Source organism: Suncus etruscus, chromosome X (assembly GCF_024139225.1).
Source record: "Suncus etruscus isolate mSunEtr1 chromosome X, mSunEtr1.pri.cur, whole genome shotgun sequence".
Lineage (NCBI taxonomy): Eukaryota > Metazoa > Chordata > Mammalia > Eulipotyphla > Soricidae > Suncus > Suncus etruscus.
In genome coordinates this window covers 64410994-64435773 of record NC_064868.1, presented here as the reverse complement: position 1 = coordinate 64435773, position 24780 = coordinate 64410994, and the positions used below count along the sequence as shown (strand labels likewise).

The 24780-nt window shown below is 41.1% G+C and overlaps 1 protein-coding gene across 1 annotated transcript in view; it reads right to left on the bottom strand.

Annotated features, from left to right (window-relative positions):
* The window catches only part of SLC16A2 (solute carrier family 16 member 2), a 169833-nt gene extending 147005 nt beyond the window's left edge, over positions 1 to 22828 (bottom strand). Inside the window, exon 1 of the mRNA XM_049767257.1 lies at positions 22271 to 22828. Coding sequence (XP_049623214.1) covers positions 22271 to 22700 — 430 coding nt within the window. The 5' untranslated portion in view covers positions 22701 to 22828. The remainder of the gene's footprint in view (positions 1 to 22270) is intronic.
* Positions 22829 to 24780: the final 1952 nt, after the last annotated feature.

Below are 24780 nucleotides of genomic sequence, written 5' to 3'. Positions count from 1 at the left end.
AAAATAAAATTATATTCAAAATAAATAAATGAAAATTAATAATACAAAATTTCTCAAAATGAAAAAAATTAATTTAATTAAAAAAACAACCAGGGGCCAGAGCGATAGCACAGTGGTAGGGTGTTTGCCTTGCATGTGGCTGACCCAGGATGGACCTTGGTTCGTTCCTCATCATCCCATATGGTCCCCCAAGCCAGGAGCGATTTCTGAGCGCATAGCCAGGAGTAACCCCTGAGTGTCACCAGGTGTGGCCCCTCCCCCAAAACAAAACAAAAACAACCAGTGCTGGCACAGTGCTGGGACTCTCATTCACTGTTGGTGAGAATATAGACTGGTCAAGACCTTTGGAAAACAACATAGATTTTCCTCAAAAAAAAAAAAAAAACTAGAAATTGACTTTCATATGATCCAGCAATATCCCTCCTAGGGATATAACCTAGGAACACAAAAACACCATGTAGAAAAGCTCTCTTCATTCCTATGTTCATCGCAGCACTATTTACAATAGACAGAATCTGAAAACAACTCTAATGCCCAAGAATAGATGAGTTCTGTTAACAAAACTGTGATACATCTAAAAATGGGATACTATGCCCAAGAACAGATGAGTTATGTCAACAAAACTGTGGTCATCTACACAATGAAATACTATGCAGCTGTTAGGAAAACTGAAGTCATGAAATTTTCTTATTCATGTATAGAAATTAAAACTATTATACTGAGTGAAATGAATCAGAGGTAGAGGCACAGACATCTAATAAGCTCATTCATCTGTGTGATATATAGAAAGATAAAATATAGTATGGTAGTAATATTCAGACACAATAGACAAGAGGATCACGGTGACCAGTCCATGGTAGGAAGCTTGCTACAAAAAATGGTGAATGCAGTTAGGGTACAAACAGTCCTCTGTGACAATGATAGTTGAAACTGATGACTCTGGACAAGAGCTGGGTGCTGAAAGAAGATAAAGTGATATGCATGGTACCCCTTCATTAGCAAGAGTACTAATTGCAGTGTCAAAAAGAAAAAAGAAAAGTAAAATCCTGCCTCAGAGGCAGGCAGGGGAGGAATACTGGGGACACTGGTGGTAAGAAATGTGCACTGGTATACATTCTAGGATTAGGACTTAAAATGAGATATTTTGTAATCACAGTGCTTAAAGTAATTATAAAAATGTAGATCTAGATCTATCTAGAAACATAGATAGCATTAAATGCTTGTATTTTAAAAAAGACTTAAAAATACATGCAAGATTTCTAGTTTCCTTCTTAAAGAAAAATGATAAAAAGAGAAAGCTGAACTCAAAAAATAAGAAAATTATATATATTGGATATGTAAATTTAAAAAGTTAACAACTAAGATTTATAAAATTCTCACAAAACTTAACAAAATAAAATAATTTCATCAAAAATACAATGAGATGAACAGATACGTCCCCCCAAAAGACATATAGGGGACCAGAGAAATAGTACAGTGGGTAAAGCTCTTGCCTTGAATGCAGCCAATCTGGGTTGATCCTCAGCATTCCATATGGTCCCTCAAGCACCACCAGAAGAGATTCCTGAGTGCAGAGCCAGGAGTAACCCCTAAATATTGCTGGGTGTGACTCAAAAAAAAATAAGACATAAAGATGGCCAATTAGTGTTTGAAATGTGTTATTCATCACTAACAACAAGACAGAAAAAAGAACAGAAACAATAAGGGCTGGTGGGATTGTGGGAAACTCTCACCCACACTGCTGGTAATGTCATCTGGTCCAGACTCTATTGACAATGGTATAGAGACCTCTACTCAAAATAAATAGAGGAGAGGAAGAAGAAGAAGAAGAAGAAGAAGAAGAAGAAGAAGAAGAAGAAGAAGAAGAAGAAGAAGAAGAAGAAGAAGAAGAAGAAGAAGAAGAAGAAGAAGAAGAAGAAGAAGAAGAAGAAGAAGAAGAAGAAGAAGAAGAAGAAGAAGAAGAAGAAGACGAAGAAGAAGAAGAAGAAGAAGAAGAAGAAGAAAGAAGGAGAAGAAATATTTCTGCCACTGAGGCAGGAAGGGGAAAAGGCAGGAGGGAAACGGGATATTGTTGGCAGGAAATGTGCACTGGTGAAGGTACATTGCAAGTTTGAAACTCAAACATGAACAACTTTGTAATTTAAAATAAAAACAACTATATTATGAATCACCTTGTAACTATGATTTTTTTTTTTGTTTTTGGGTCACACCCGGCGGTGCTCAGGGGTTACTCCTGGCTGTCTGCTCAGAAATAGCTCCTAGCAGGCACGGGGGACCATATGGGACACCAGGATTGGAACCAACCACCTTAGGTTCTGGATCGGCTGCTTGCAAGGCAAGCACCGCTGTGCTATCAGTCCGGGCCCATAACTATGATGTTTAAAGTAATTAAAAAATAAAGATAAAGCTTTCATGATCTAGTACTTCCATCTTTTGACATCTACGCTAAGCAGAAAAAAAATTCATTCAAAAATATGTGTGTGCTTCTGTGTTCACTGCAGTGCTATTTATAACAGCTAAAATTAGATACAACACAAGTATTCATCAACAAATGAGTGGATAAAGAAAGCATGGTACATATATGTAACATAATACTTCTACACTATGAGAAAAAATAGTTATACACTTTTCTCCTCATGGGTGTAACTGGAAAGTATTATGCTGATCAAAGTTAGTTGAAGGAAGCAGGAAAATTCTAAATGTTCTCTCACATATGTAAGGTATAAAGAAACAGAAAAGGTATGACCTTTAGAGTTAGCCTATAAATTTCGGTTCACTAAGTAAAGGGAGGGAAGTTGACATGGTACCTAGAGATAGTGGTAAAGGGATAAAAATACTCTGGTAGTGGGTGTGCCATCATGACTCTGTATGACTGAAATATGCTATAAACAGTGTTGCAAATCACATTGCCAACATTTAAAAAAACGAGTGGAGGAGCCGGAGCAGTGATGCGGTGGTAGGGTGTTTGCCTCCCAAGCAACTGACCTAGGACAGACCTTGATTCAATCGCCAGGCATCCCATGTGGCCTCCCAAGCAGGGAGCTATTTCTGAGCATATAGTCAGGAGTAACCCCTGAACGTTGTAGGGTGTGGCCCAAAAACAAAACAAAAAAAACCCAAATAAACAAAAACACAAACAAAAAAGGGGCCGGAGAGATAGCCTGGAGGTAGGGCGTTTGCCTTGCATACAGAAGGACGGTGCTTCGAATTCTAGCATCCCATGTGGTCCCCTGAACCTGCCAGGAGCGATTTCTGAGTGTAGAGCCAAGAGTAACCCCTGAGCGCTTGCCAGGTGTGGCCCGAAAACCAAAAACAAACAAAAAAAATGAGTGAAAACAGTGATGACAGTAAGAAACCCTCAACACCCAACTCACCATTGAGAATATTATCTGGTTCAGCCTTTATGAAAAACAATTTGATGTTTTCTAAAAAAAAAAAAAAGAAGGGGGCCGGGCGGTGGCGCTGGAGGTAAGGTGCCTGCCTTGCCTGTGCTAGCCTAGGACGGACCGCGGTTCGATCCCCCGGCGTCCCATATGGTCCCCCAAGAAGCCAGGAGCAACTTCTGAGCGCATAGCCAGGAGTAACCCCTGAGCGTCACAGGGTGTGACCCAAAAACCAAAAAAAAAAAAAAAAAAAAAGAAAAAGAAGAAGAAAAAGAAAAAGAAAAAGGAAAAAAATGAAACAGAGCTAACATATAATCCTGTAAATCTAATTTTGGGGGTTTGGGGGGCCAAACCCAGCAGTGCTCAAGAGATTACTCAGAAATTACCCATGCAGGCTCTGGAGACCATATAGTATGTTGGCGGATCAAAACCGTGTTAGCCACATACAAAGCGAATATTCAGTCCACTGTGCTATCCCTCCAGCCCCTGTAATTCTAATTTTAGCTTCATTTCAAGGACACAAAACACTGGTTTAAAAAGATATATACACACCTGTGTTCATTTAGCTTTAAAGGTAAATTTGGAAAGAATTCAAGTGCCAAACAACATGAATAAATTGAGAAATTATGGTGTATATAAATAATGGAATACAACAACTAAGAAAAGCTGAAATCTTTTACTTTGCTAAAATTTAGATGAAACTAGTGTCATGTTAAACAAAATAGTTCAGAAGGAGAAAAACAAAACACCAGATGATCTCACTCATATGTGAAATACAGAGAAACAAAACAAGGGCAAAGTTAATCACACAGAAAGTTTTGTACATGACCAGCCCAGGTTGATCCCATGCATTCCATATAGTCCCCCAAGCACCACCAGGAGTGAACCCTGAACATAGATTTAAGAAAAATCCCTGAGCAATAGAACCACAGGTAGGGCACTTGCCTTGCATGTAACTGACCTGAATTCAACCCCCAGTATTCTATATGGTCCCCTGAGCACACCAGGAGTGATTCCTGAGTGCAAAGCCAAAAATAACCCCTGAGCATCTCCAGGTATAATAAAAGAAAAACTTTAAAAACTAGCCCCAATAAGGAAAACTCCAAGACAAATATAATCCAAATGACTAAATCCAAAAATAGTAACAAAATACTAAAAGTGCAGAATCAACAGGTTCAGTTTGAAATAATTGTTTTATCTTCCTATGGTGTGCCCCCCCCCCACAATAACAAAGAAACTATTAAAATTTCACACAACTAGGGCCCGGGCGGTGGCGCTAAAGGTAAGGTGCCTGCCTTGCCTGCGCTAGCCTTGGACGGACCACGGTTCGATCCCCCGGTGTCCCATATGGTCCCCCAAGCCAGGAGCAACTTCTGAGCACATAGCCAGGAGTAACCCCTGAGCGTTACCGGGTGTGGCCCAAAAACCAAAAAAAAAAAAAAAAAAATTTCACACAACTGAGGACTATAGGCAAAAAGATCCAAAACCCCCAAAAGTTCCCAGCAAAAATAGATCCAGAGCAATAGTTACTTCTTTGGGCTCACTGAGCATGATAGATTTCTATAATTTTTCCCATCAGATTTCCTATGATACTACTGCGCTGACACTACTGTAAAATTTTGAAGTGTTGCATGGCAACATGCAGCAAAACAGTCTAGGATTTATAGATCTGAAGCAAATTTGGAAGCTTGGCAGTTTGATAAGTTAAGTGTAGAGTTGGGCTGTTTGTATTGTGATGCTGGGCTGCTTTGACTTTAGGCTGAAAGGGTAATCTGCCCCCACCCACTCTGAAAATGCCCCAGAGGTATCAATCCAGAACAGAGTGCCTGGGTAGAGTCAGCAGCCATTATTTTTTTGTGGAGCTTGGTAGAGGAGCTGGGCTTTTCTTTTCTTTTTTTTTTTTTTTTTTTTGGTTTTTGGCCCACACCCGGTGACGCTCAGGGGTTACTCCTGGCTATGCGCTCAGAAGTCGCTCCTGGCTTGGGGGACCATATGGGAAGCCGGGGGATCGAACCGCGGTCCGTCCAAGGCTAGCGCAGGCAAGACAGGCACCTTACCTCTAGCGCCACCGCCCGGCCCCCATGGGCTTTTATTTTCTGCCAGGAAGATGGTGGATGTGGGGGAAGGCTGTTGGGTTTTCCCTCTCTTAATGAGCAATTTTATAAGTCGCTCGTATCTCATATGGTTCCTAGAGCACTGCAAGAGTAATTCATGAGAATATAGCTAAAGTATTCCCTCAGCATCACCATCATTATTTATAAACAATGATTTACAATATTGGTGATAGCTGAATCTCAGGCCTACAGTATCCCAATTCCATCACCAGTGTCAACTTCCCCCAAACTACTGTATGGATTTTTTTAAAAGCATATTGACTCCACATATCCTAATCTGTCCTACCACATCTTAGCTTTGTTCTGATACTTATTTAATTGTGTATACTTGTTTTCCCTTTCCCTCTCTTGGATGAAATTTTCCAAACAGATAGGATAAAGACCATACAATAGCTACCCTTTACAAAAATATTTTTTTTCAAATATGTAAGGATCTGTTTTTTATCTTTTTCAGAGAATTTCTTCTATTACACTTACTACCTCACCATGTTCCATCATTGTGGGCCCCTTTCCAGGAAGTACTTTAAGGTTTCTTTGTTTTATGGGAATTACTATTTGTAAGCACCATACATTTCTGGGAAGTCAAGATTTTTCCTTACATAAGTAAAGAAGCCCCAAAATATGAAGAAGTTTCTCAAAACCATAAAGATAACAGCAAGACCAGAAACAGAACTCTTATCCCCCCATGTCCAGTTCAGTGATCTTTCTTAATTCTACCAGCATTGCTCTGCTAGGTTGAGATGCTTCTTTCTGTTACTACATTTACATCAATTTTGGAGCAGTGGTTGCTTATTTGAATTTCGTTACTCTACACTGCTTTTTATGCATATCTTTAAATTTCAGGCTATTAAATTTAGAGAGAACTCTACCCTGATTTTCAGAAAAGTCTTTATTACTACAAGCCTGGAATTTAAAATTGGGTAACCAGTGCTTTCAGTTTATGCCCTGCTGGATATTAAGAGACCAGACATTTGCCCTCAGTGTGCCCTTCATTTCTACATATATAAAATGGGATTAGAAGTATCTAGATAGATTTTCCCTGCTACAAAATTTCTCTTAATTAATACATATCATGTTGGCATTCTTTTTTTATTTTCAGAACTCTTCAACATAGCACTTATGTTCAAAGATATTGTCACATGGTGAGAATATTTCATTTCATGTCATAACTTTCTATTGCAAGGAAAATCAATTGAGATGTAAACTACAATGTGCCACACACAGAGAAGATTGCTATCATTTAATAATCTCCCCTTTTCCTCCAACTCACAGAATTTAGAGTATTCTTCAAGTCTTGGGGTGGGGTCTAAAAGCTGCTGCCATGTATGCTTTAAGGCTTTTTGCCTTACCCCTGGGAACAGCTTTGAAAAAGTGTCTAGACTTCTGATGTGAAAAATCAAATGGTATAAGATAAATGGGCTATGCCATGAGCCATTTGCAGGCATATCATTATGTGGAGCAATGCCCAGATATACCCCACTCGATGCCCTCAAAATATCCATAATATTTCTTCTCCTGCCTTTCAACTGCACTCCACCTGCTGGCTCAGACCCTAGTGAGGAACAGAATCTCACTTGTCCACCAGTTTGCCAGCACTATACAACTGGAATCATAATCAAGCTGTCCATTTCTTTCTCCTCAACCCACCACTGCTACTCACCATTTAGCTAAATTTCATTTCAAGTTTCAACTCTACCAGCACATATTTCTTGATTTCTCTAGCCCTTACACTCATCTCTCCTTTTTATATCACTCCATAAATACTGTATTCAATTAATATATAGCTACATATATTTTTAGGAATTATAAACTCTTGAAAGGACACTTTTTCTTCTCTAGTTCATTCAAACTCTTGTCTCACACAAAATAAACATCTACTGACCTAAATTAAACATATAGTAATTGATCTGGAGGTGGACATTGTATTGCTGGGACATAATCTAAATGTTATGTTTTGGACCACACGTGTTTGGGATCAGGGTTTACTTCGTTGTTTAAAGATCGGTGTTCAGTGTTCAGGTATCATTTCTAGCAAGGCTTGGGGGACCATATGGGATGTCAGAGATTGAAACTGGATCAGCTACTCCAAGGCAAGATCCCAACATGCTATACTATTCATCTGGCCTTGTACAACAAACTAGATCTTTTATCTGCTTTGTCCATTCTATTTCCATACCAATCATGGTAAATGTTATTATTATTTATATGTTATGCATATGAAAATTCAGATTTCAAAAAGTTTAAATCTTGTCAACATTATCCATGTGGCAGGTAACTGGATCTAGTACCATTTGACTCCAAAGTCCATACTCAAAGTTTGGTAATATCGATTTGCAAAGTATTTATAAAATTAGTGATGATATATTCATATAACAAAATACTGTGAATTTGTAAAATGAGTGAGATATTTTTGGACTTAATGTTTATAAATTAAGTTTAGATATAATAATATCCAAATGTATAAATTATACTACATTTATATTCTATGATATGTAAAATAAACTATATCAAACTGGGTATAAAATATATGCAAAATATATTTTGAAGTATAAAACACAAGGTGGAGGATAATATAAATGATAGGCTACCATTTGTGTCTTTAAATTAGATTATAGGGGCCGGAGTGGTAGTGCTAGAGGTAAGGCATCTGCCTTTCAAGCGCTAGCCTAGGACAGACCGTGGTTTGATCCCATGGCGTCCCATATGTCCCCCAAGCCAAGAGCTATTTCTGAGCGCATAGCCAGGAGTAACCCCTGAGTATCACCAGGTGTGCCCCCCCCAGAAAAGAAACAAAAACAAACAACAACAACAACACAAATTTTAACTGGAGTATATAGTTTTTTCTCTTTCACACATACACTTGTATACAGGATATCTCTAAATAAACATAGTAGACAACATTAAAGGCCTTAGAAAGAGGAATGGTGTAATTGGGAGACAGTAGTGAAAAATTAACTTCTGTTTGTTATATCTCTTAAAGTTCTTATGTTAAATATATTAATTTTTTGTTTCAGGGCCACACATAATGAATCTCGGGTTAATCCTTACTCTGCTGCACTCAGGAATCACTCCTGACTGGGTTTAGGGAAACATATGGGATGTCCATGATCAAACCCAGATCAGCTGCATGAAAAGCTCAGGTCATTGTGAAATTTTTACCTAAAATCACAAAATATTATTAAAAAACTAAAAATACACAAAAATGAAACTCTTTCTTCACAAAGAATACCTGGGAATTGACTTGGAAAAGCTCAGGGAGAAAAGAAGGGACCATTATGCCAGTGGTTGAGTTGGGACACTCTCAGAATGCCAAAAGTTCTATCTCTTGTGACTATTCCCCAACTTCTCTATATAGTGAGAACTAGATGTATTAAGTTTACATGATCTCTAAAATGCCAGCATAAGTAACTAAAATGAATACAGTAAATTTTATGTTGGAAAGATATAGTTCAAAAAACTGAGCACTGTATTTGTATGCAGGAGGCCACCGTTCAATCCCTAGCGCAGTATAGTTCTCAAAGGACCACCAGATGCAGCTCCAAGCACCAACCCAGGAATAGCCCCTGATTGTGATGCAAAAACCAAACCAAACCAATGAAAAAAATACCACAAGTTCGAATATTATGGTAATATTGCTATTAAAGTAGAACTTGGAAATTGGATTTTATTGTAGCAATAAAAAAGAAACTTTTTATTCTGATTTGCTATGAGATAATCTTTTTTTTTTTTTTATTTTTGGGCCACACCCGGTAACACTCAGGGGTTACTCCTGGCTATGTGCTCAGAAGTTGCTCCTGGCTTGGGGGACCATATGGGACACCGGGGGATCGAACCGCGGTCCGTCCAAGGCTAGCGCAGGCAAGGCAGGCACCTTACCTTTAGCGCCACCGCCCGGCCCCATCTATGAGATAATCTTAATGGAAGTCCCTAAGTGGTCATTAAAGGCTTGCTAAAAACTATTAAATCCCTCCTCCAGGCCTCCAGTCTTCTGTGCTCTGAGGCTATCCTGTTTAAAACACAAGGAAACTGGCTCACTCCAAAACTGAACACAAAGAAGTAGGACCCCTTCCTTGCTTAAGTTCCCTGACTCAGACGTTCTGACCTTAAATATCCTTTTACTTCTTCCTCCCTACCTGCAAAAGAACAGAGGCTCTGTGAAAGACCCTTGGGAGGAAATGACACTCTAACTCCACCCATTATCTTCTCCCCTACTTAGCAATTCCCAGTTAAAAAAATCAATTCTTAATTGTGAACGCATGCCAAAGCTGTAAATATTTCAACAAGCCTTGTTTTCTTGAATGTATATGACCTCTGGCACCTCTTATCCCAAGGTTTCTTAGAGAATGTAGGAACAAAGAAAACACATCCAGTCTTTGGGAACAGGATATGGAGGTCAAACTGCAGAAGAATTTAGAGTAGAATAAGAAAAGTGGTGAGTTATAGGGAGGGGGAGGAGCTGATTTATTGTCAATAAAGTATAGTAAGTATATTTCAAGGATCTGGGAAATGTTCCCAAATAATAGTGATAACACCAAACCCATCATAGCTTACAAAGATCTTTCATATACACAATTTCATTTAAACATTTCATAGTCCTAGAATAATAAATATTGTAAGCTCCACTGTATAAACAAAATTTTATGTGAATTTTCACTTCTAAACAACTAAGAAGAAATTTTTCTGTGGTCCTTTTCGAACCCAAGTCATTATTCAGGATAGAGTATGAAGATTTGTTAAAGGAATATGTCTTGTATAACAAGACTGTCAGTAAACTTTTTGAGTCATCTCTTTTAATACCTTAGTCATAGAGATGCCCTGGGGCTAACAGAACAAAAATGTTCCCATTGATACCCTCCTCTTCCTCATATTTATTATGTAGAGTAAGATAGCTAAAAGAAGTTTGGGATTCCAATTGCCTGTGTTACATTTATTCTTTTTGTTTGCCCTTTATTTTTGATGTTTCAGGAATTAAACCTCACACATAGACCTCACACTCGACCAATGAACCACATTGTCTGTCCCAGCTGCCTAGTTTTAACTCCAGGCTCTGCCATTATTTGCTATTAAGAGTTTGAGCAAGTTACTTAACTTCTGTGCCTTGGTTTCATGTCTGTGAATTGGAGGAAATAACATTACTTCATAGGATTGTTAAGAATTAACATGAATTGGCATATGCAGAATGCCTGGCCAAGTGGGTTTTTTGTTTTTGTTTGTTTGGTTTTGGTTTGGGAACCACTATTGACAAAGTTCAAGTGTTATTCGTGGCTCTACATTCAGGAATCCTGTCAGTGCTCTGGGAATCATGTGGGATACCAAGAATCAAATCTGAATTGGCCATTTGCAAAGCAATTGCTTTACCACTCAAATTTTAACTGATAAATAAATGCTAGTTTTTCTTTCTTCTTGTTCCCCTTTTCTCTCATCTTTCTTTTTTGTGTTGTTGTTTGAGGCCACTCAAGGCAGTTCTCAGGCCTTACTCCCAACTCTACACTCAGGCAGTGTTCAGGGATTACTCTTGACATTGCTCAGGGATCACTCCTGTAGAGCTCCGGGATCATATGGGGTGCCACATGCAACCTACCTACCCACTGTACTATTGCAGTAGTCCTCTTTCTTCTTTTCAGGAGCAAAAAGCTACCCATCAAAGAAAAAACACTCTGTATGAGTGTTTTGTGTCTCTTCCTCAGTAACACAGAACTCTGACACGGAATCATCTCCATTCTTCTTTCAGTCTCTGTAGAACTAGTGACAACCTCACATGAGGCACTTGGATGGCAAACAGAAATAGAGTTTTTTTCTTTGTGCAAAGTTCCATGATCTAAACAAGTAACTTATTGGGGACCAGAGCAGCAGTACAGTGGATAGATTCCTTACCTTGCATGCCAGTGACCCAGGCTCAATCCTAAGCATCCCATGTGATTCCTCAAGGAGTGATCCCTCAACACTGAGATAGGAGTAAGTCCTGAGCATTGCCCAGGTGGATCAAAAACAAAAAAAAAATAAAATAAACAAGTAACTATCTGTTACCTCAGTTTTTGGGAGAATCTTTTTTTTACCCACTGTACTATCCCCTGCCCCATGTAAACTCTGTTTTATAGATACAATGTACTTCAGAAATAAGTAACTGTGTTCATTGGTCTAACCAGACATCACACACAGAGTTACACACATGTACACAAATCTGAATAAAGGATGTCTATATATCCAGTTTGGGCAAAAAGATAACAAAATAAATTGGGCAAAGAGACTGCTTGTTCAGCAATGTTTCTCTTCCACCACATAAAAAAACAATGACCATGGAGCCGGAGAGTTAGCACAGCGGTAAGGCATTAGCCTGGCAAGCAGCTGATTCAAGATGAACCAGGGTTCGAGTCTCAGCATCCCATATGGTCCCCGAGCCTGCCAGGAGCAATTTCAGTGAGCTGCTGGATGTGACCCAAAAACTAAACCAAACCAAACTAAAAAAAAAAAGCAGCAACCAAACAACTAATCTGTAAGTCCCCCTGGATGACTTTCTCTTCTTCACCCTGCTAAAGGTATATTTTATTCCAGTTAGGAGAATTAAAAGCTGTATTTACTTTTTTCTCAGTTTAAAAAATATGTTTATAATAGCATTAATAATGGTTTCTCAAGGGCATAATTCCATGCATACCTATCCCCAGTACAAGCATCTCACTCCCCAAAGACCCCAACATCCTTCCCTCTCATCCACCAACAGTATGGATCAGTAGTCCCATTATGGACCTTTGTTGCTACCTCACTATGTATCTTTAAGACACACATATGAGAGAGATCACTCTGTATATTTCCCTTTCTTTCTGCCTTTACACAGTATAGTATTCCTTCAGAAAAGTAAATTCAAAGCACATTCAGGGCTGGAGTGGCTGGAGCGGTGGCTCAAGGGGTAGGGCGCCTGCCTTGCATGGGCTAACCTAGGACAGACCTTGATCTCCCTGCTTTCCATATAATCCCCCACAAGCCAGGAGCGATTTATGAGAGCATAGCCAGTAGTACCCCCTGAGCATCACCAGGTGTGGCCCAAAAAAACAAAATTAAAAAAAAAAAAGAATCTTGGGGCTGGAGAGATAGCATGGAGGTAAGGCGTTTGCCTTTCATGCAAAAGGTCATCGGTTCGAATCCCGGCGTCCCATATGGTCCCTCGTGCCTGCCAGGAGCAATTTCTGAGCATGGAGCCAGGAGTAACCCCTGAGCACTGCCGGGTGTGACCCAAAAACCACAAATAAAAAAGAATCTTGAGATTTGACCAGAATTCATAAGATACGTTGAAAAAGATATTGGCAGAACTCTCCAGAAAATTGATCACAGGGGTCAATGAGATAACTACAGTGGAAAAGATAGTAAAAAGGGGGGATTACATCAAATTAAAAAGCTTCTTCACAGCAAAATAATTCAAACTCTAATTAAAAGACACCCCACTGACTGGAAGAAAATATTTGTATACAAACAGGCAGTTATAGATCCACAATCTATAAAATATCCACTAAACTCACCAACAATAAATCCAATCACCCATCCATAAATGGGGTGAGGTGATGAACAGACAAAAACCCAAAGAATATCTGAGCCAAAAAAATGGTCTTTTCTTACTTTTCTATAATCAGCTTTTCAAATTTAGGAAAAGGGAAAAGAGAGGGGCACAAAATGTAATGAAAATTTCAGTTCTATTCAGAACCACAGAGACCAAACTGAAATCACTATGTTCCCATTTGTCCCGAGAAAGAGAGAGTACAATGATAGTATTTGAAGAGAAAGGAGTGCAACTGATCAGACATATGTTGAATAGTATTGTGTAAAACCTATCATAATATGATCACCTATGCTGAGGTCCTGGGGCTATGGAAAGAGGAGATATAAAAATAACAACAAAGAGTTAGAAGGAGCTACCTCCTAATAACATATCAGAGTATATGACTTCCATGTTCTTTAATATTCCAGAGAAAGTTTTTTTACCCAGAATTCCAAGAAAGTAAGAGAAGAGAGGGGAAAGGGAAGGTATGACTATGTAGATTTATAGAAATGCTCCTGCTATATGGGCTGGAATTGGGAATGTACAACATCTGCAGCCCAAGTAAAAAAGAGAGAGAACAATACTGGAACAAAGGAGTAGGTTTGTGTAGTAAAATTAATATAAATGCATCATGAAAGAAGTAACTAAGAAAATTTGTGGTTGAGACAGCCAGTTTTAGTCCATCATTTCCTATTCAACTCTAAAAACTAAAACAAAGTAGAGAATAGAGAAGTACAAGACTACTGTAATCATTAGAAATGTACTTCCTCAAACTTCTCAGACAGGTCACAACCCCCATTCATAAATAAGTGTCAAGTGCTTTAATATTTGTAATAGTGCTCACTTTTAAGGCAACTGACTAAAAGGCCTTTACTTTAGCTCTCTGTCATTCCTAAAATATTAGAGAATGGGAGTGACCTAAACCTTCTTCCTAGTAACCTTTGAATATTTAGATGAATATTCGATAAGAGGAAGATAGAAGCATGAAGAAACTTGCCATAAATGTTTCTAATCCTACCACTGGGAACTTGCAAAAGATGCTAGGTCAATTGGCCATATCTTCATTTCTCTTATCTAACAAATTTTCCAATTTGGGCCCATTATACTAGTCCTTTACGCCCTTAAGAAATCTTTGTTACATTAAACCTGATTTCATATACGGATGGGAAAAAGCTTCTTTCAGATAGGGTATTCAAAATCCATGGCTTGATGCCATGTGGGTGTATATTTAAAAAGAACAACACAACCCTTTTCTTCTAAAGTTTACTCATTAAATTCCTTGTAAGAAAATGACTTTAAATAAGTAACCCAACTCCTTTTTTTTTTGCACAGTCTTAAAAGAACAATTCTTTCTTTTCAAAGTGCATCAAAATCAAAAGATGTTATTGGGAAAAAACAAAGTGTACCCTCCTGGAAAAAAAATCTGCTCCAAAAGTGAAGATGGTGTCCTTAACATATTTCTGCAAATTTTGCCAGTGCAGCTGCTTCTAATTTTAATGGCATTAGAATATTTGTAATTATAAACCAGAATAAATCCAGAAAATGAACTCTATGGCCACATACCCATATACATAGGCAGCCAGGGGACACCTCTAAAGTCCTTAATACTGACAGAAAGTAGCACACCAAATTAAATGGAAAAGTAGCATAAAAGCCAACTAAGCTCCATAAACAAAAACAGTAACACAAAAGGTTTAACTAGCAACAAACAATTTATAACCTACCCCATAAAATTATTTTATGGCCTCATTATAAGATATAGCAATTTACACAAGTTTTCTGTTGCTGAAGTATTTTTGGATAATTCGTTCAGTCATTTAGTTGTAACAAGCAATATAAAGTAACTCATTTTGTGCCTGCTGAGGGGAATGCGCAGGATGGGGGTGGGGTAGGGATAATGGTGGAAAGATGGTTCATTACACTGGTGTTGGGATTGGTGTTGAAATATTGGATGCCCAAAATAACTGTATTATGAACAACTTTCTACCTTTAAAAACTGGAGAAAAAAGAATAAGTCCAAGAAAACGGAGAGCTCTGTACTATTAGCTCAATAGTCAAGTTCTTTCTCACTAACCCCTGTAAAAGCTGAAATTGACCATGGCTTCTGGGTACCCAATAGGGCAATCTTTTTTTTCCACTTGTAGCAGTACTTAAGTGTCCAACAGAAACCACTCTCATCTGCAAAACAATAATATCCCGACTTTGGCTCAATAGGACACTCTTTTTTTTACTTTAATAATAATTTCTTTTTTGCTTTAATATTAATTTCCATTTATTTTTTTGGTTTTGAGGCTACACCCATTGACACTCAGGAATTACTCCTGGCTAGGTGCTCAGAAATCACTCTTGGCTTGGAGGACCATATAGGATGCCAGGGAACGAACCAAGGTCTGTCCTGGATCAGCCATGTGTAAGGCAAAAGCCCTACTGCTGTGCTATTGCTCTGGCCTCTAATATTAATTTCTTTATTTAAGCACCATAGTTACAAACATGTTCATAGTTAGAAAATTTTGACTATTATGATCTTGTGGTCAAGAACAATATAGAATTTTATAAATATATGAAGATTTTATTAAATTTTCAATGAATTAAAAATGAAAACAATAACATTTAATTAGATTGAATGAAAAAGTTATATTTGGCGTGTTAAGCCTTGTGTAGAAACATGAATGTTTAGTGATGTAAATACTACAAATAGAGATATTAGACTGAGAGACTTGTAAATATTTTGAAAATGTATTTTTAAGAATTAACGCAAGGGGACTTTTTATAATAATTTGATAATAACTGTCTCTGAAATAGTCTCAGAGGAAGTTATAAATAGGAGTGGCACTGAGAAAGGCTGCAAAAAGAGCAGAGATCTGACACTTCACTTCCTGCTTGGAAAGACAGAGAGTTCTACATAATACTTATAGATTTTTTATACAAAATCTTTATTAAGCACCATGATTACAAGCATGACTGTAGTTGGGTTTCAGTCATAAACAGAACATCCCCTTCGGGGCCGGAGAGATAGCATAGAGGTAAGGCGTTTGCCTTTTATGCAGAAGGTCATCGGTTCGAATCCCGGCATCCCATATGGTCCCCCGTGCCTGCCAGGAGCAATTTCTGAGCCTGGAGCCAGGAATAACCCCTGAGCACTGCCAGGTGTGACCCAAAAACCACACACAAAAAAAAAAACAAACAGAACACCCCCTTCACCAGTGCAACATTCCTACCACCAATGCCACCCCTCCCTCCTTCCCCACCACTGCCTGTATTCGAGACAGGCATTCTACTTCTCTCACCTATTAAGATTGTCATGAATTTTTTTTTGTGGTTTTTGGGTCACACCTGGCAGTGCTCAGGGGATACTCCTGGCTCCATGCTCAGAAATTGCTCCTGGCAGGCACGGGGGACCATATGGGACACTGGGATTCAAACTGATGACCTTCTGCATAAAAGGCAAACGCCTTACCTCCATGCTATCTCTCCGGCCCCTGTCATGAAATTTTTAGTGTAGATATTTTCAATAGGGCATTCTTAAGGATCACAAACTGCAGCCCTATTTCCCCCTATATAACTGACCAGAGGCCAAGTACCCACAACTCCATGGACACCAAGTAGCAGGCATTCTTGAAGAGGTTATTGTACATAATATTGTTATGTTATTGTTGTACATAAAGATTTATTCTTGCATAGTGGATTTTAAAAAATATCTTTAACCATGTTGATACATGTGGTCACATCCCTTGATAATTAGATAATGGGGAAATGATATTTATATAGATTTTCATTGCTTTCCCAATCTCTTCCCAACTTGTTCACCCTTATTCACAAATATTAAAAAACTTGTATTTGCACTAATGACTCAAAATGTATGTTCAGTAAGTAGCAAATAATAAATTACTACATAATTCTTTTTTCTCTTTTTTCTTTTTTTTCTATTTTTTGTTTTTTTTTTCTTTTTTATCTACGTAATTCTTTATGAAGCTAATAGCACAGCTAGATGGCTCATCAAGTTAAACCTTTTCATTGCAATAATAAATAGATAACTTGAACTAGGACAGCTCAGCAGATTAAGCATGAGAACACTAGTTTGATCCCTGGCAACACCCCATATGCCAGTGGAATGTAATCCCAGTGATTGCTGTTGATGATCCTTGGCATCACCACAAAGTGTAAAATCTCTGGCTCACACACAATAAAATGTGTGTGAACCCCATAATTAAGTGTGCAAGCACCACAAATAAATGGGTAACCCCTGGTAAACACTACAGCCAAATAGTTTTGACACTCAGTTACACAGAAACAACCAAAATAACAAAGGAAAGGGAATGTGTAGAAATAAATAACAAAATACATACACAGACATATACTCCCTAAAGTACCTATTCAAAGCCATTGCCCTTCACTTCAGCCCTCTGACATACAGATTTAGACTTAAGAGTAAAGAACAGGGCTGAAAGGTCTGGAACACAAGCCTGGCATGCACTGAGCCTGGCTTTTATCTCTAGCATTTTCTGGCTTCTAGAGCACTGCTGGGTGGAGTTCTGGTGGCCCTCAGTAACACTGGAGTATACCTATACCCCAGAAATTTAATTTAGACTTAAAATGACCACTTAAAATAACCTGGAAGTAAGTTGGGCCTCAAATAGCCATTGTATTTTAAATAAGCATCCCCTGGCTTTCAAATACCCCAATCTCTACTACTCATCCCTTCCAGTAAGAATAGTGGTCCCAATTTGGGACCCAGTTTAAATGAAGAGGATGTAGAGATATAACTTAAAATAAGCTAGCTAATTGGGCCTGTGGTCCAAATTTCCACAATGGACTCAGTAAATTTTTTTTTTTTTTGGGCCACACCCGGTGACGCTCAGGGGTTACTCCTGGCTATGCGCTCAGAGGTCACTCCTGGCTTGGGGGACCATATGGGACGCCGGGGGATCGAACCGCGGTCCGTCCTAGGCTAGCGCAGGCAAGGCAGGCACCTTACCTCCAGCGCCACCGCCCGGCCCCTGGACTCAGTAAATTTTATCTAATATTAATGGACAACGGTCTTTATTAAAAGGGAATATATTGAAAGATTTTTCTCAAAATATAGTTAGCTCTCTAAATAAACAATTTGGGGGAAAAACAATTTGGGGGATCAATTCAATGAACCACAGAACCAAACAGTGAAATCAGTAAAATGGGGATATATAAAGATAACCTCTCCCTCACCCCACTCAACCTTGTGACATTTTGTTTGTCCAAAGGCAGTACCATTTTTACCCTATCTACAAAATTCTCTAATAGAGTTTTCTATGAGTCCAAAAAAGTCTTTTGTTGGGCCTGGAGAGATAGCACAGCGGCATTTGCCTTGCAAGCAGCCAATCTAGGACCAAAGGTGGTTGGTTCGAATCCCGGTGTCCCATATGGTCTTCTGTGCCTGCCAGGAGCTATTTCTGAGCAGACAGCCAGGAGTAACCCCTGAGCATCGCCGGGTGTGGCCCAAAAACCAAAAAAAAAGTCTTTTGTTTTTGCCCAATAATGAACCTTCCTGACTGTTGCTTTTTTCTCTTGAATAAGAATTCTACTTCCCCTACCTGGATGTCTATAAGGACCATGATTATAAACTGCTCTAATAATAATGTCTCTTATAATGCTCAATGTAGTCAAGATAGAAAATGCAGGATAATGGGTTTACTCTGGAGTACATTCAAAATCACCAAGGCAGGGCCGGAGCAGTGGTCCAGAGCAGTAAGATATCTGCCCTGCCAGCGCTAGTCTAGGACAAACCATAGTTCAATCCCCCAGCGTCCCATATGGTCCCCCAAGTCAGGAGTAATTTCCGAATGCATAGCCAAAAGTAACCCCTGAGCGTCACTGGGTGTGGCCCAAAACAAACAAAAACAAAAACAAAAAACAAAAAAACAAAATGACCAAGGCTTTGAACTGAATCATATTCTAAGTTCCTACCCATCTAGTTTGATTTCTTCTCCCTCTACTTTTCAATAATCATTTTATTTAAAAAATAATAAAATCTTGGAGTCAGCATTAACAACTATAGCTTTTTACCCCTATCTCTGAATTTCTAAAACTTAACCCCACCCTAGTCCCAAATCATTTAGAATTGTCAGTGGTGATGGGGAAGAGAGATAATACAGGGTGTAAGGCATATGTTCCCCTCAAAAGACTATCAAGCAAATACTGACTGATACAGATTTTAACAAGTTTCTACCAGTTCTGTCCCTTTGAAGACACCAGTGCTTTAGTACAAGTCACTAGATTTCTTTTTAAGTTTGGGGCCACTTCTGGTGGTGCTCAGGACTTGCTTACTCTTGGTTTTGCACTTAAGGATCACTTTTAGCACGCTCTAGAGATTATATGGTATGCTGGAGATCAAACTTGTGTTGGCCACATGCAAGGTAAATGCCTACCTCCATGCTGTACTATCGCTTTGGCCTCTCATTAGAAAACTTTGATTAAACTATGGAAAATGTATTCAAGCAGAGAGGCATGTAAAATCTCCAAGTATAAGCTTGTGGAAGGTAGCACTGATGATGAAATTTTTTAAGAGCTTAGAAATGTAGTAGAGCATTTTGAGCTTTAAACAACAAAAACAATAAAACCTTGCTGAGACCTTCCACAATACTTTCATTAACTCAAAAGACACCAACATATTATAAGACTTTGAGAACATAATAAATTATTTTTGTTTGGGAGGGTTTGGGCCACACCCTACAATGTCTCTCACAAATGCCTCTGCGCTCAGAAATCGCTCCTGGCAGGCTCAGTGGACCATATGGGATCCTAGGAATGGGAAACATGTTCGCAAGGCAAATACTCTACCATCAGTGCTAACACTCTGGCTCCATCTTTGCCATTCATTCCTAATCTATGCTCTCCATTATTTAAATTTGTAACCCCAGCTTTTTTATAGATCTGTTTGTGTCCCAATACACAGAAGCCAAACCTCTGCATTGCTCAAAGCAGCCCCCCCCTTCCCAGTTGCTCTGTGAGTTCTTGAGCTTGAGCGGAAAGTCCCAGCCAGCACCCCCCTGAGTCTCCTATGATCACCTACTTTGAAGTTTGTTCCCCAGCAGTGAACCTCTTCCTGGTACAAAAGTAGTTTTTCCAAGTTTTATTATACTTCTGAAGGCTTCAGCTCCAGCCAACTCACACCACATGAATTCCTGGGACTAGCTTCAGACCATCCTCTACTGTTTCACATGAAATTTTATCCAGACTTTGCCACTGGCCTTCAGCCACAATACTCTCTGAGAGAGAGTAATGTAAGTAACAACCAGATTCTGTACCAGGCTCCTTTCTCAAGGAACATAGAACTGCATCTGCACTGAGAGAAAATAATTGTAGGGATGGATTTGGCAGTGACCTTCCTCTAGAAGTTGTGCCACACAAGAGTCAGTCCCCTTTGTTTAGGTGTCAATCATAGGCATTGCTTGAACATACCCTGAACAGCTCCTGACTCACACACCAACATTCAAGTGACATGCACATTACTGAGCCTATGCCACAGGTAAAAGACAAAAATAACTCTCAAGTACCTTCTTCTTGGGAAGCCTAGGAGGTACAAAGTATCAACTCCTTTGATGAAAGGGAAGAGGAGGGTCTTCAAAGGTTTTAGGGAATCCACATGTGGATGCCCAAGAGTCCAAGGCTTCCACCTATATTCATTACATCATCTTTAGGCCTCTTCAGAAGTACTGTTGGGCCTTCTTGGAGAAGGGATCCCCTTTTGCCTTTGGCAACAAAGCTTAAATCTAATTGTTCTCAATTGTGAACTTTTTTTTTGGTTTTTGAGTCATACCCAGAGGTGGTCAGGGGTTACTCCTGGCTTGGCACTCAGAAATCTCTGCTGGCAGGCTCAGCGGACCATATGGGATGACAGATTCGAACCACCTTCCATCCTGGATTGGCCACGTGCCCCATGGCTATGTTATCTCTCAGGCTCCATTGTGAACTTCTGATAGATGGAAAGTGAAGTTGTTCTGAGATGTCACAAGAGGGAGTGAGTATCCCTAGCCTGTTGGCTAGGTCCTGAGACTCAACAGAATTGCTAAGTGCCCTGTCCAGTTGCTAGCTAAGAAGTTAAATGTCTCCTCAGACATCTCTGAGTTTATAGGCTCACTTGCGGTCCTTTCACCCCAAGCCTGGAGAATTGTGCCACCCCTACCTGATGGTCTTAGGGAAGAAGACCAAGTCTGCTCTGAGAGAAGTAGGTGTGAGGATCTGCATTCTGTCTGAAGGCCTAGCAGTGGTCCTCAAACTATGGCCCGCGGGCCACATATTGTATTTGTATCTGTCTTGTTTCTTCATTGCAAAATAAGATATATGCAGTGTGCATAAGAATTCGTTCATAAGTTTTGTTTTTACTATAGTCAGACCCTCCAATGGTCTGAGGGACAGTGAACTGGCCCCCTGTTTAAAATGTTTGAGGACCCCTGCCTAAGAGGCACTCTATGAAAAACTTAGAGATGGAGGGCATCTTCTCTAGAAGGTTGGAAAGTGGGATGGAATAAACTTCAAAGACCAGTGTGTCCGTCGTGCAAGAGGTAGCAGAGACTGATGCCCTGCCTGTATTGAAGGTCTGTTTAAAGGGCACAGAGATCTGCTCCCTTGGGTAGGATGACAAGAAAAAACAGCTCTGGTAAAGAGACCCTCACATACTCCATCTCATATTTGCTCCCTGCTTCCCTCTCCCTTCTGCAGACATGCACACCTGCCATGAGTTTATTCTCAAACTGTTTTGACATCTCCATTCCCCGCACAGAAACAGAGGCTGCTGAGGAGATCTGAAATGCGATGCTTCACTCAAAGCACAGTCAGTCTTCCAACCTCTCTCCATGACTCCCCACCTCCTTCCCACAACGCAAAACAAAACAAAACCCCACAAACCCTAAACTAAACTAAAATATTTTCCTCTGGTACACACATCAGAGAATTTTAAACAAACCCCAAAAGATGCCTCTGGATTTGTCGTAGGGCAAAAACGTTCATTCCTTGCCTCTGATCAATGAATACCCTGGTCCCACCCCTGCACCTAGTCTCCATAATCAAAGCTGTCCAGAGTTCCACAGCCAAAGCTGACCAGAGCTCCCAGCTTGCGCCTCAGCAGATCCAAGGGCAAGGGGCAAGAAGGAGGAGTCAGAATAGAGAGCTGGGGCTGGGGGCGCCTAGCTCCAGGAGGTCTGGGTTCAGGGCCAGGAGGCTGACTGACACTCTTGTTTAGAATGCCAGGTGGGGCGACCCGGGTCACTCACCTGCTTGGAACTCCACTTGGCGATTTTTCTCTCTTTCTTCCTGCAGCAGCATGGAGTAGAGGATCCCAAAGGAGTTCTGGATGCCAAAGATTGAGCCGTTGCACCAGGTGGCAGCAAAAACCACCATCCAGCCAAAGCCACCTTCTGGGGGCTGGAAGCCTCGAGCAGTGCCGCGGGTCTCCACCGTGGGCGTGGGTTGGGGCTCGTGCACCGACTCAGGCCCAAACTCCAGCTCTGGCAGGGTTGCAGGGTCTGGAAGGGGCTGAGGCTCAGGCTGGGGCTCGGGCTGAGGCACGGGCACCGGCTCGGGCTCGGGCTCGGGCTCCGGCTCCGGCTCAGGCTCGGGGCTCCCCACCAGCTCATGCCGTTCCTGGTCTACCTCCTGCCAGGGCCCCTCGGTTTCCACGCTCGCCTGGCTTTGTAGCGCCATCGTGACCAGGGAACTGTGGCCGCTTGGCCAGAGGCGCCCTTGTGTAACTGGTACTTGTTTCCGAGGCTGCTGCTGTAGCAGGCGGCGGCGGCGGCCCTAAGTGCTGCTGCTATCGCTGCCTCCTCCTCCCCAGCTGACCAGCCTGTCCCAAGACAGACGGTCCCCCGAGCCCTCTCTTCCTCCTCCCCCATCCAACCCCCCCTCCTTCTCTTCCCATGTCATCTTTCTCCTCCCCCTCACCCCCACCCCTTCCTCCCTCAACAGGCAGCCGCTGCAGCCTTGTCTCGCTCCCCCCACAGCCCTTCCTCCTAACTCGCCCTACCTATTCCAACTGCCTCTGCCTCCCTAATTCCCTTTCCAAACTACTGAATCCTGTCTTCCCAGTCAAGATTTGCAGAAGCCCCCCGCAGGCTCCAGAACAGTACCGATTAACCCAGGACTTGCCACCCTCCTCTCAGGGAAGACCCCCGCCTGTTCTTTGGTCCCACTCTGTTTTTCCTCACTTGTGAGGAGCAGTTTGGAACAGGGGTGACCCTGGGGGCCCCGTAGAAGAGCTAGTCCATCCTGCCCTCTGGAGACCCTATGTCCCTCCTTGGGCCCAAGGGACAGATAAGATTGGAACAGAGGGTAGGCACAATGTTCTCTAACGTGCAAGCTCAACCTCACTTAGTCCACTACACTACACCCCCCCCAGGCTCGCTCTCTCCACCCCCGCCCTTCCCCGCAAATCCCTGGCAGGCTAAGAAAGGGAGGAGGCGGCCCTGCAGCGAGGCCCGCCTCTCCAGGCAGTCAATCAGGGCTTTGTTTGCTCCAACTTGGAACCCAGAGGAGCTGCAGAAAGCCGGGTCTGGGCCGGACCCGGCCAGGAAAAGAGGGAGGTGCGGTGATTCCGGAGAGGGCTGGGCCCCGGCGGGGGAGGGAGCTGGAGCTTTACTCAGACTCCTGCAGACTGACTGTCCCGAAGAAGTTCGGGTCATATCGAGGCTCCAGTCTGGGCAAGGGCTGCCTGATACCCAGACTGGATTCAGGCCTCTGCTGCAGCATTTCCAGCACTAGGGTTTTTGGCCGAGCCACTCGCAGATGGAAGTGTTCATAGTACTCACCACCCAGTCCCGCCCACCTCAGTCGTAGGGGCGTGGAAGTCATTTAGAAGGTCCCAGACTAAGGCCCTACCCCCTCGAGGGTTTTGAAGAGAGCTTCCTTTACCGCCGTAGGGAACACTTGGCCCTCGAGAGTCGGAGGACTGATTTGCCCGGAAAGCCTCCCTCCGGGAGCTTTAGGCTGTGCAGAGCGTCAGCCCTCAGGGCCAGACCGCGATCCGGGTAATCTCTCTTTTACCTAAGAGCCAACGTTTCTAATGCACTAAGCATGAGGTTGCGGTGTGGTTACCAAGCTATTCAGCTCCCCAGGAAAGCGCAAAGCCCTTTCTATACAGCATCTCATTAACCCTCTTGCTGGGTGGGGAAAAAAAAAAACTTAAACAGCCTGTGGAAATGCAGACTGGGACTGATCATCTAGATACCAAAGAACAGTCATTTACGTACCCAATAGTGGCTCAATGGGATCTGAGGATAGAATCGTCCCAAGGAGCTCATCCTGTTTTGTCTTGCCTTACTCCATGATCCTAAAATTACATCTGCGAAAGGTAAATATATATATATATATATATATGTATATATATATATGTATGTGTGTGTATATAAAACATCTTCCAGTTCCATTCAAAGTTGCAGCCAATTGCATGATTTCATCGTTCCTTGTATCTGTATAGTATTCCACTGTGTATCGATGCCACACCTTCATAATCTGTTCATTTATCCGTGGACACCTCGGTTGATTCCATATCTTAACTATTGTACTAAGTGGTGCAATAAATAAAACTTAACTATCAGTAACATTGTAAGTTGTGATTAACGATTTTTTAAAAATATAACTCAACCCACAAAAATTGTCCCAATGAGTACCATAAAAGTAAATATTATTAGCACCTGCTTTTGCATTCTGAGGATCAACTAAGTCAAGGTATATGTTAGGCTAAAGTCCTGGAGCAATTCAAGTGCACGCTGAAATTTAAGAGAAG